The 12,201-nt window shown below is 43.3% G+C and overlaps 1 protein-coding gene across 3 annotated transcripts in view; it reads left to right on the top strand.

Moving 5' to 3' along the window:
- The window catches only part of bcat2 (branched chain amino acid transaminase 2), a 31,379-nt gene that overhangs the window by 17,527 nt on the left and 1,651 nt on the right, over nt 1-12,201 (top strand). For all 3 annotated transcript variants that reach the window (XM_062958062.1, XM_003226203.3, XM_008118924.3), the window contains exons 2-10: nt 1,464-1,538; nt 1,711-1,911; nt 2,835-2,945; nt 4,806-4,925; nt 5,424-5,587; nt 7,817-7,959; nt 9,232-9,317; nt 10,720-10,860; nt 10,955-11,029. In XM_062958062.1, coding sequence (XP_062814132.1) covers nt 1,732-1,911; nt 2,835-2,945; nt 4,806-4,925; nt 5,424-5,587; nt 7,817-7,959; nt 9,232-9,317; nt 10,720-10,860; nt 10,955-11,029 — 1,020 coding nt within the window. In that variant the 5' untranslated portion in view covers nt 1,464-1,538; nt 1,711-1,731. The remainder of the gene's footprint in view (nt 1-1,463; nt 1,539-1,710; nt 1,912-2,834; nt 2,946-4,805; nt 4,926-5,423; nt 5,588-7,816; nt 7,960-9,231; nt 9,318-10,719; nt 10,861-10,954; nt 11,030-12,201) is intronic.

Raw genomic sequence — 12,201 nt, 5'->3', positions numbered from 1 at the left:
CAGTGGGCCCCTTCGTCTTGGCTCCTTTTCTGCTTCTGGATTACACATTAACTTGAGCTGTTTGCTTAAGGGGAATGGGTGATTAGAGATGGCCGGCTAGCACATCTCAGTTTCTGAGGATTTAGAAGGAAAAAACAGTCATAATGCGAACCTTCAGCAAAATTGTTCCCTTTTTCAGAGGTACCAAACGTATTTCTGAATGACTTTCCAGTCTAAGCTTTTCTCCTCGACAGGAACACCACTTTGAGGTCATGAAACTCCCTTGTATCAAATCGGATCTATGATCTGCTTAGGGGGCTAGACTGTAAAGTGGTTTGACACCACTTTAACTGCCAGAGCTCAATGCTATTTTCTGTGTGTCAGGACTTGAGAAACTGCGAGTTGCTTCTGGTGTGAGAGAATTGGCTGTCTGCAAGGATGTTGCCCAGGGGACGCCCAGTTGTTTCATGTTTTACCTTCCTTCTCTCATTTCCACGTATGAGGAGCTAGAGCTGTCAGATGGGATCTCACCCTGCTCCCCGGATTCGAACCGCTGACCTTTCAATCAGCAATCCTGCCAACACAAGAGTTTAATCCACTGTGTTTTTATGTGGTTATACCTTGTAGTGTAAATTATTTTATGATGTTGTATTTTAATTTTTGTTCCACTGAGCTTGGTCCCCATGTAAGCCAACACAAGTCCCTTTGGAGAGATGGGGCGGAATATAAGAATAAAGTTGTTGTTGTTATTATTGTTATTATTATCATCTCACTGCATCACCAGGGGCTCCATCCTCAATGCTATGGGATCATGGGAATTTAGATTTGCCAAAGAGTGTTGGTACCTCAGCAAACTACAAATCCCAGGATTCCAGAGGGCTTCAAATGCAGTGCACAAAACCTGTTTTCTGTTAATCGTCCTCCACTGATGATGGGTAGAATTAAGCCCAAAGCTATATGGGACCCCCAACTCAAAGTGGATGAAGATATTGTCTATAATTTTTTTAAAAAATTATGGAACTCCCTTTACTTTCTCCACCTTGCACCACTCCTTGCCAACTCCTATTCCTTGGCTGTTCTTTTGATCAAATTAGCATTATTGTATTTAAAACTGCTACTGAATTGGCAGGCAAGGCAAAAAAAAAAGAGTCTTTCACAAGGTTTTGGGGTGAAGCCTTTTGTATTATAAACAGTAGAAACATGACAAACAAACCAGGGATAACATGTGGGTTTGCAAATGCATTTATATGCATTATGTTTGTAAAAAAAAAACCTACCCAGCTGTATATCATTAAATTTCTGTGCAGCTCAAAATAAAATAAATTGAAAATAAAAAATGTTGCAATAGTAATGCATTTGACTACAGATCCTATCATCCCCAAATCTCTATTATGCTTGCTAAACCACAAATTCTTATCAGTGGCTCCTATTAGAAAAAGGGTTCCTTCATGCTCCTATTTAATCCTTTTTCTTGTTTTTTCTAGGTTTTGAGAGGAAGAGCCTGTAATGTTCTAATTCCACTTCTTTGTCCTCAGAGGTTTTCGAGCACCACATTCAAGGTGAGAAAACCTAAGAGACTGAGAGCTGCAGAATGTGGGGATCCATGTGGTGCTTGGGGAGGTGGGTGGAGTATAGTTTCCGTGTGCTGGTGCCATCCCTGGGGTTGTGCTTGAAGCAGGTTTCTTTCCCTCATGGACAATAGAGTTTAATGGCCATTGGGTTCTTTTCTAGGCTTCTGACCTCCAGATTGAAATGACCAAAGACCCAAAGCCCAAACCGGACCCTGCGAAACTGGTCTTTGGCAAAGCGTTCACCGACCACATGCTCGCTGTGGAATGGAGCAAAGAGAAAGGTTGGGGGAAACCACACATCAAGCCTTTTCAGAATTTGTCTCTCCACCCAGCTTTGTCTGGCTTGCACTACTCAGTCCAGGTAACTATTTCCTCTCTGGCCAGGATCACCATGTTCGCAACCTGTCCACATTGCCAGTGGGAATCTATATGAGTGACTTTTCCCATGGATGCCTTCCTTCCACCAGAAAGTGAAATCTTATTGGGTTGCTGTGAGTTTTCTGGGCCGTATGGGCAAGTGAGGTTTATATATCTGTGGAAGGTCCAGGGTGGGAGAAAGGACTCTTGTCTGTTGGAGGCAAGAGTGAATGTTGTAATTAATTGCCTTGATTAGCACTGATTAGTCTTGCAGCTTCAAGGCCTGGCTCATTCCTGCCTGGGGGAATCCTTTGTTGGGAGGTGTTAGCTGGCCCTGATTATTTCATGTCTGGAATTCCCCTGTTTTCAGAGTGTTGTTCATTTCAGGACAGTAAATAAAGAACAACACTCTGAAAAAAGGGGAATTCCATACATGAAACAATCAGGGCCAGCTAACACTTCCTAACAAAGAATTTCCCCAGGCAGGAATGAGCCAGGCCTTGAAGTTACAACACCATTATATGCTAATCAAGTTGATTAATTACAACATTCACTTTTGCCTCCAACAGACAAAAGTCCCTTCTCCCACCCTGGACCTTCCACAGATATATAAACCCCACTTGCCTAGTTTCCAACAGACCACACAACCTCTGAGGATGCCCACCATAGACGTGGGTGAAACATCAGGAAATAATGCTTCTGGAACATTGCCATACTGCTGGGAAAACTGACAGCAACCGAGTGATTCCAGCCATGAAAACCTTCAACAACACATATTAGGATATTTGATGGGAGATTTGGGAAAGACTAGACTCAGTGGACCTGATGAGTAATTTATCCAGTATCTCCTTATGCAGTTCTCTCACCCTGAATGTTATTCTCTATATAACAGCTTTTTTCTTCTTTTTCCCTACCTCTGTCATCTAGCTCTTTGAGGGGATGAAGGCTTTCCGGGGCCAAGATAAGTGCATCCGCCTTTTCCGTCCCACGATGAACATGGACCGCATGTTACGTTCTGCTCTTCGTTGTTGTTTGCCTGTGAGTATATCCATGGGGTCACCTCTCATCTCCCTCTCACCTCAAAACTAGCATCAGATACAACTTACTTTCTGTTCGGATGTTTTCCCAGCTCAAGAAGGCAGGAAAAGGGTAGGTTGTGTTCAAATGGACCTTTCATTTCTGGTAAGTTGGTGTAAATGCCCCTGGTGGCACAGTGCTGAGCTGCTGAACTTACGGACCAAAAGGTTCCAGGTTCAAATCCCTGGAGCGGAATGAGCGCCCGCTGTTACACCCAGCTCCTGCCAACCTAGCAGTTTGAAAACATGCAAATGTGAGTAGATGAGTAGGTACCGCTTCAGCGGGAAGGTAACGGCGCTCCATGCAGTCATACTGGCCACATGACCTTGGTGGTGTCTTCAGACAACGCCAGCTCTTCGTCTTAGAAATGGAGATGAGCACCAACCCCCAGTCGGTCACGACTTGACTTAACGTCGGGGGGAAAACCTTTACCTTTACTTTTACCTGGTGTAAATGCTGCTAGGAATTTAAAATGTTTCCTTTCTTTGCATAAAGTGTGATTGAGTTTGCGAAATGCGAATGAATAGCCCCAACTACAGGGTGGAGCACAAAGATTCACATTTTGGAAGGGTATAAAAATGAACAGAGTTATCAAGAAAAAAAAGTATATTTCTAAAAGTACATAAAAACAATTCTGTTTAATGAGTTTTTAAAAACATATCAGGCAAATAATTTTATAAGTATGCAGTTTTAAATCAACATGTAGAATGTGTTGCTGTGTCCAGGATGGAAGAAAGAACACTCAGAAGACAGGAGAATTCAAGACAGGAAACAATCAGGGCCAGGTAACACCTCCCAACAAAGGATTCCTTCCTCCAGGAAGCAGCCAGGCTTTGAAACTGCAAGGCCATTCAGTGCTAATCAAGGTGGCTAACTACAACATTCACACTTGCTTCAAACAGACAAGAGTTCTTTCTCCCAACCTGGACGTTCCACAGATATATAAACCCCACTTGCCTAGTTTCCAACAAACCTCACAACCTCTGAGAATGCCTGCCATAGATGTGGGTGAAATGTTAGCAGCGAATGCTTCTGGAACATGGCCATACAGCCTGGAAAACTAATAGCAACCCAGTGATTCTGGCCATGGAAGCCTTCCGCAACACAAAAAACATGTAGAATCCTCCTCAAACTCCAGCTTAATCTCCCCAGTACTGTGGCATGTTTATGAGCTATCTGGTGCAGATGCATTTCGAATGAGTGCAAAGTGTGTATGGAATGCGCTCTATGTTGTTATTACATGAGGTTGTTCTCATTATATGCTTGAATAACAAAGCCCCAATGTTCACCAGTCCAACTCATGATGAGTACTGAAAACGGTACAGTCTAACCTACCGAATTAGGTCTATCCCATCTATCTCCACTACAGATCACACAGTGCTCCCTCAAAATATGGAAGATTTTTATGCCCCACTCTGCATTAGTATTCCTGGGAAGTTACTATTGGGCTAAGGAATGTGTACCTCTCCAAATGTCACTCCCATCATCTGTCTGCATCAGACTTTGGGGACTACAACTCACAGGATCCTCAGTCAGATAGCTGGAGAATTCCAATGAATGATTGTTCAAAGGTGCCATGGACAGTGTTTGGGGACATTTGTGGCTTTTTGTTTTTGCAGTGGAGCCTTCCAGGATCTTATGGGGAGGGGAAGGGGCTGATGTGATTTGTCTGAACAGACAATGTTATTTTGGCTGGTCCAATCAACATGAGCTGGTATAAGGCAGTTGTAAATTAGAGGAGAGGCAGTAGAAGCAAGTTCTTTGATGACTGGGAAGGAATGGGGACATCATTGCAATTCTTTGTCTCCCCTCTCCATTTAGTCCTTTGACAAGTCTGAGCTCCTTGAATGTATTCGGCAGTTAATCCACCTGGACAGAGACTGGGTCCCTGACCGTGACAGCACCAGCCTCTACATCCGGCCCACCTTCATTGGCACCGAAGTGAGTACTTACCTTCCAGACAAGTGGGTGTATGGGGCAGTTTCACCATATTTTTGGCTTTTTCCAAGCCCATTTGGGTCCAAAAGAGAATTTTATTTCAACAGGAAGTGACTTGGAAGCAAATTTCTGGATAACTTGTCATCTCTAAAAAATGCAAAAATTGCCTCCTACATCTACAGGAGGGCATTTGGGACTCTCCCCCCCCCCTCCTCCGCCAACCTCTTCTTAGCTGTGGGGGCCTTTCATGCAGTCTGAGACCTGCACTCCCCCTTTCTCCAGTCTCTGACAGTCCTCACCAGTATATCTGCTTGTTTCCCCCAGTAACTAACTCTTGGATAATGTAATTTTTAATGAGAGAAAGCCACAAATCCAGAGCTCAATTCCAAGTCTGGTTTGTGCTTCCAGAGCCCCATTCCTTGTCCCTCCTCAAATTGCATTGCACTAGATTCTGGATTTCCTTGTCTGTTAACATTTTCTCTTGCCTTTCTCCCTGCACAGCCTTCCTTGGGGGTCTCCACATCCAATCATGCCTTACTGTATGTGATCCTGAGTCCTGTAGGCCCTTATTTCACCACTGGCTCCTTCAACCCCGTGTCTCTCCTGGCCGATGCTCGCTTTGTCCGTGCCTGGGTTGGTGGTGTTGGCGACTTCAAATTGGGCGGGTAAGTAGAGCTTCTGTTTTAACAGCTGGTTGTTGATATTGTTTACTGCAAATATGCTCAATATGGTACCCTTGTGATGTTTTGGATCTCAACCTCCATAATTTCTTGGGAGTGACTATATGCAGTCCCCAAGTTACAGACAAGATAGATTTTGTAGGTTTGTAGTTAAGTTGAATTTGTACGTAAATTGAAACAGGTACATTATAAAAAGTGTAACTTCATACACACACTCACACACACATGCTTGGGATAGCATAGGGAAGGGTTAACACCCCTGTGGTATTTGTTTAGATGTCTGTGCCTTTGTTCAGAAGATTTCACTTCACTTTTTGTGACAATTGAATTTTGGAAAAAGGGCTTGTTGTGGGAAAAGGATTGGTGATAAAGTTTCAGTGGAGACACCTTTTTCCCCAGGATAACTTTTCAGGAGTGAATTTCCCTTCCTAGGGGTAGATTTCTCTCCCTTCCTGTTGTCTCACCCTTGTTCTTAACTATAGAATCATAGAACTGGAAGAGACCTCGTGGGCCACCCAGTCCAACCCCCTGCCAAGAAACAGGACAATTGCTTTAAAAGCACCCCTGACAGAGGGCCATCCAGCTTCTGTTTGAAAGCCTCCAAAGAAGGAGCCTGCACCACACTCTGCGGCCAAGACTTCCACTGCTGAATAGCTTTCACAGTGAGGAAGTTCTTCCTAATGTTCCGGTGGAATCTCCTTTCCTGTAATTTGAAGCCATTGTTCTACATCCTGGTCTCCAGGGCTGCAGAAAACAAGCTTGCTCCCTCCTCCCTATGACTTCCCTTCACATTTATTCATGGCCCTCATCATGTCTCCTCTCAGCAATCTCTTCTGCAGGCTACTCATTTTCAACTCTTTAGGCTGCTCCTCGTAGGGCTTGTTCTCCAGACCCTTGATTATTTTAGTCGCTCTCCTCTGGACACATTCCAGCTTGCCAGAATCTCCCTTCAATCGCAGTGCCCAGAATTGGACACAGTGTGATTCCAGTTGTGTCCTGACCAAGGCAGAATAAAGGGATAGCATGACTTCTCTGGATCTAGACCAGGCATGGGCAAACTAAGGCCCAGGGGCCAGATGCGGCTCCTGGGTGCTTACCTCAAGCCCTCCTCATTTTCCCTGTCCTCTTGGCAGAAGGACATGGCAGGCCAAAAAGATGGGGGAGGAAGGCACATAGCAGCTGAGAGCCCTCTGGAGTGCTCTCGGCCACTGTGTGTCTCTCCCTCCTCCCAGTATAAGGACAGCTCAAGGAAAGCATACAGCGGCTAAGAGCCCTCTGAAGCACTCTCAGCCACCTCCTATCTCACCCTTCTCCCAGCAGAATGCCAAGAGGAGAGCCTGAGGATTAGGGGAGGAGGTTCAGGGCAGTTGCCGCATGTACCACCTTCCTCCTGGCATAAGGATGGGGTGAGCAGCCCCTTCCTTATGTTGGGAGGACAACCTGAGGATGATTCAGGCCCTGCCCTGACCCCTCCCCACCTGGCCCATGTGTGCCCGGCCCTCCTCCATCCTGGCCTAGCCCTCCCAGCCCAGCCCACAATGTGGCCCCAAGGCAAAAAGGTTTGCCCATACCTGATCCAGGCATATACTCCTATTTATGCAGGCCAAAATCCCATTGGCTTTTTTTTTGCCGCCACACTGCATTGTTGGCTCATGTTGAACTTGTTGTCCACAAGGACTCCCAAGATCTTTTTCACATGTACTTCTGTCGAGCCAGGTGTCCCCCATTCTGTATCTTTGCATTCCATTTTTGCTGCCGAAGTGGAGTATCTTGCATTTGCCCCTGTTGAATTTCATTTTGTTAGTTTTGGCCCATCTCTCGAATCTGTTAAGATCACTTTGAATTCTTCTCCTGTCCTCTGGAGTATTAGCTATTCCTCCCAATTCGGTGTCATCTGCAAACTTGATGATCATGCCTTCTAATCCTTCATCTAAGTCATTAATAAAGATGACATTTGTAAGTCATATAAATCATTTGCAAGTCAGATGTTAGTAACGGGGACTGCCCATATCCTGGGGCTGATGGTGACATTCCCCAGGAGCTTAATATGTAAAGGTTTAAACTTCCTGTAGTCTGCTTTGAACCTGGGACCTTCTGAACAAAAGAACCTTTTGTGGATCTCAGTTGTAGTCTAGAGTTATGGGGCTCTCATTGCTATCTAGAGATTCCTTTTTGTTTGATTCAGGTACCAACTTGTTCCTATCTTCCCTTTAGCAACTATGGCCCCACTATTTATGTACAGAATGAGGCTTCCAAAGAGGGGTGCCAGCAGGTTTTGTGGCTCTATGGGGATGACCATCAGATCACTGAAGTTGGGACTATGAACATCTTTGTGTTTTGGAAGAACCAGCAAGGAGGTGAGGAACTTGTTGTCAGGAGGTCTTTTAGCTGCAGTGTTTAGTCTAAGGGGAAGTACTTGTGTCCTTTCAGATGTTTTGGACTTCCAGTCTCCAAAGGCCCTAGTCAGCCTGGCTAGTATGGAGCCCCCAGTGGCACAGTGGGTTTGAATCGGCAGGACTGATGACCTGAAGGTTGGGTTGCTGACCTGAAGGTTTCTGGTTTGAATCCTCCCGGGGAGAGAGTGGGTGAGCTCCCTCTATCAGCTCCAGCTCCATGTGGGGACATGAGAGAAGTCTTCCACAAGGAGGGTAAAAACATCAAAACATCTGGGTGTCCCCTGGGCAACGTCCTTGCAGACGGCCAATTCTCTCACACCAGAAACGATTTGCAGTTTCTCAAGTCACTCCTGACACACACACACACAAAAGCCTGGCTGGTAATAAAAGATTTTTGGACCTACAGTGTAAACATCTCTGGAAGGATAAAAGGTTCCCATGCTCTAGCTTAGATGTTTAGCCAAGTCGTTGATTAACATGTGTTTGATCAATGAAAATTTCTGTTAATTGAACTGGTCATCAGATTTATAAATTATTTAAATATATATTTAATATAAATTCTGAAAGTAGCAAATGTAAAGAAAGCATTTCTTCCAGCCTGCAAGTCTCTGCTGACCCATTCTTGCTTTATTTAAATAGATTGTTTTATGAATAAACATTTTTTAAAAAATCTACACAGATTAAATCCAATCAGTCAATTAAAACAAATCTGATCAATTAGCAAGGATTCCTTTAGTTGAGGTGATAGTCCTCATCCCTATATACATATACTCTTTTCATTAAAACCTTTTGAAAACACTTAAAATATAGTTTAAAAGTTGTGTTCTTTCAAAATGTTTAAATGTACAAATGATTCCTTAGCCCAGCATGACATCTAGTTTTGAATTAATGCCATACAGATGGGGTAAAGGGGTGTGTAGGTTTCTGGATGATAAGGAATTTGCATTTTAAAAGCCTATTGTTACACAAATGTTATTGCTTACATACAGTATATTCTGTTTCTCAAAACCTAGATCTGATAGGGGAAAATATGCCATTTTTGGAACCAGCATGTCATACCCAGAAACTGGGCTAACATTTGAGGCAGAAAAATATGTGTTGACCAGTGTTATAAATAGAGGTTTTTCTAAAAATGAAAATGAAAGACAATAGTGCAAGCATATTTGGATGCTCTTCTGGCATTGCCATATAACACCAGCCATTTGTATATGTAACAGAACATTCTCCTTCCAGATCTGGAGCTAGTCACGCCTCCACTAAATGGAATCATTTTGCCTGGTGTGATTCGGCAAAGCCTTCTAGATCTGGCACAGAAATGGGTGAGTGTGGTGAGGACCAGAAACTTGAGATGACAATGAAATGGGTTAAGGGCAGGTGGGGAATTCGGAAGAAAAATCTTTGTTTTCTATGTTAATCATTTTTAACATAAATATGTGGTGCTGTGGAGAACAACATCTTAAGTTATCCATTCAGCCCTCCACATTCTCTGATGGTAGGGGCCAAGGATCCATGCAAAAGTGAAAAAACCTGGTGGGGGCTCTTTCTCTGGAGGTTTTTAAGCAAAGGCTGAGTGGCCATCTGTTTAGAGTGCTTTGATTGTGTGTTCCTGCATGGCAGAACAGGGTTGGAATGGATGGTTCATTTGGTCTCTTCCAACAATATGATTCTATGAATTAAAAAGATACTATTTTTTTAGTCTGAAAGAACTCATATGACTCCCTAGGTACACTCATATGACTCATACGCTCAGGCCGGGCTGTGGCGCAGGCTGGATATCAAACCAGCTGCAACAAATCACTCTGACCAAGAGGTCATGAGTTCGAGGCCAGCCCATGCCTGCGTCTTGTCTCTGTCCTATGTTATGGCATTGAATGTTTGCCTTTATGTGTGCAACGTGATCCGCCCTGAGTCCCCTTCGGGGTGAGAAGGGCGGAATATAAATGCTGTAAATAAAATAAATAAATAATAAATATGACTGTTGTTAGCTTCTAGACCATGCATAGGCAAACTTTAGCCCTCCAGGTGTTTTGGACATCAACTCCCACAATTCCTAACAGCCTAATCTTGCCAAGAAAACACTGTGATAGGGTTTGCCATAAGTCAGAAGTGTCTTCCAGGCACGTAAGAATAATAAATTAAAAAGAAGACAAGTACTGTTTATTTTGATGGGTGTAAAATAGGAGTCTCTCCCAGTCTTATTGGGAAAAACCGGGGTTGGATCTGGGACCTTTTACATGCAAATTATATGTCTTACCAATGCATGAAGGAAGAATCTAATCAGAATAAAAGAATGAATTGAGAGCCAGCTTGGTGGAGTGATTCGAACATTGGACTTAGACTCTGGGAGGATTAAAATTCCTACTTAGCCATGGACATCTTTGGCTAGTTATACTCACTCAGCTTCAGAAAAAGGCAAGGGCAAACTCCCTCTGAAGAAATCTTGCCAAGAAAACTCTTTTATTGTGTTTTCCATAAGTTGGAGTCGACCTGAAGATACATAGCATCAATAATCACAGTCTGCCTTAAAACTAGTGAAATCAGTGTTGGTCTCTTTCAACTATATGATAAGATGCTGGGTGCCAGGTTAACCCCCAGCATCACCTGAACTGTGGTCCTATAATTGACCAATATGTTTCAGTAGATATTTGTGTGTGTGTGTTTTTTTTTTTACATTAACAACCCATAGAATTTAAATGGATTCTTGATTATCTTTCCACCCAGGGGGAATTCAAAGTTTCTGAGCGGATTATCACAATGGGCGACTTGATCAAAGGTCTAGAAGAAAACAGGGTGAAGGAAATGTTTGGCTCTGGCACCGCATGTGTGGTTTGTCCTGTGAACAGAATCCTCTACCAGGGCAAGGTGAGAGCCTGTTATATGCCCAATGTCTTAGGGGCATACCCCAAATATATTTCCCCCTGTGCTTCATTGTGGATTTTATTTTGTCTTGCTTCAGAATTACCACATTCCCACGATGGAAAATGGACCCGAGATTGCAAAACGGTTTCTGAAAGAGCTGACAGACATTCAGGTAAACGAAATAGCACGAAGAAAGAGGTTTAAATTTGAAGGCAACTACTGGAATTTTGGTACCTGATCTATCTGCCATTCCTACTTTGGCCCGCAAGAGGGCAGAATATAGCTTTGCAGAGTAATTTGCAATAAATCTCCAAATAAAGTTTAGTAGATTGAAAGTCCTAGATCTTGGGAACTAAGCACTGTCAGGCCTGGGTAGCACTTAGATAGGAGGTCATCAACAAATACCAGGTACTGTACACTGTTATTTCAGAGGAAGGACCTGCCAAACCACCTGTTGAGTGTTCCTTGCTTAAGAAAACCCTATTGTTCATGGGGTTGCAGTAAGTTGACTGGTGACTTGAAGGCACATACATACACATACATTCATTTATGCTGGAAGAAAAATGAAAGATGGATTAGTGCTTCTAATCTAAAAGTAAATATCCCATTTCTTTAAATGATATTAACAACTTTAGAATTATCTATGGGATCTGGTTTCTTTGGCCCTTAAGTGTTGAACTACAACTTTCAGAATTTCCCAGCTTGCCTAGCTAGCTGCAAGCATCTCCTGGGTACCAGATTGCAAAATTCTGGATTATGAAGTGATTGCAAAATTCTGAGCAAAATTCAAACACATCTGCTGAGTATTAGATTGCGAAATTCTGGGCTATACAAGTGATAAAAGCCATTCTGCTGTCCTGAGATCTTTGGATATAGAGCAGGATATAAATATTTTATTAAACAAAAATTAGAAATGCTGACCTGCCAGTGTCCACATTTAGTCTAAAGATTATACAAAGCACACAACCTGTTTTCCCCCCCGCCCCCCCAAGAGTTAGATATAACTACCTTGTTTGAGTTAGCAATTTATCTGGGCTAACATGTGAAGCTTAGCAAATGTCACACTTGCTTTTCCTTGCTAGGAAGAGTTAGTGTTGAGCCCAAAATTGTCATATGGTTTCTTCACTGAAATGTGTATATGTCCAAAACCTGACATTGAATTTGTGGAAGGGACTTACCAATACAGTGTTCCTTTCGTGCTGATCCTTACCTACTTCGTATTCTTAGGATGTGGTGTTGTTTTGGAGCATTCAAGACAGGGGCATGGTCTCTTCTTCCTTCCTTATGAATCTGTGGAAGAGGGAAAGAGCATTTCCAGCTAATTCCCATCTTTTGTCCAAGATG

The sequence above is a fragment of the Anolis carolinensis genome, chromosome 6 (genome assembly GCF_035594765.1).
Source record: "Anolis carolinensis isolate JA03-04 chromosome 6, rAnoCar3.1.pri, whole genome shotgun sequence".
Lineage (NCBI taxonomy): Eukaryota > Metazoa > Chordata > Lepidosauria > Squamata > Dactyloidae > Anolis > Anolis carolinensis.
Note: the sequence above shows the minus strand (reverse complement) of the source record. Positions and strands in the feature narration are given on the sequence as shown.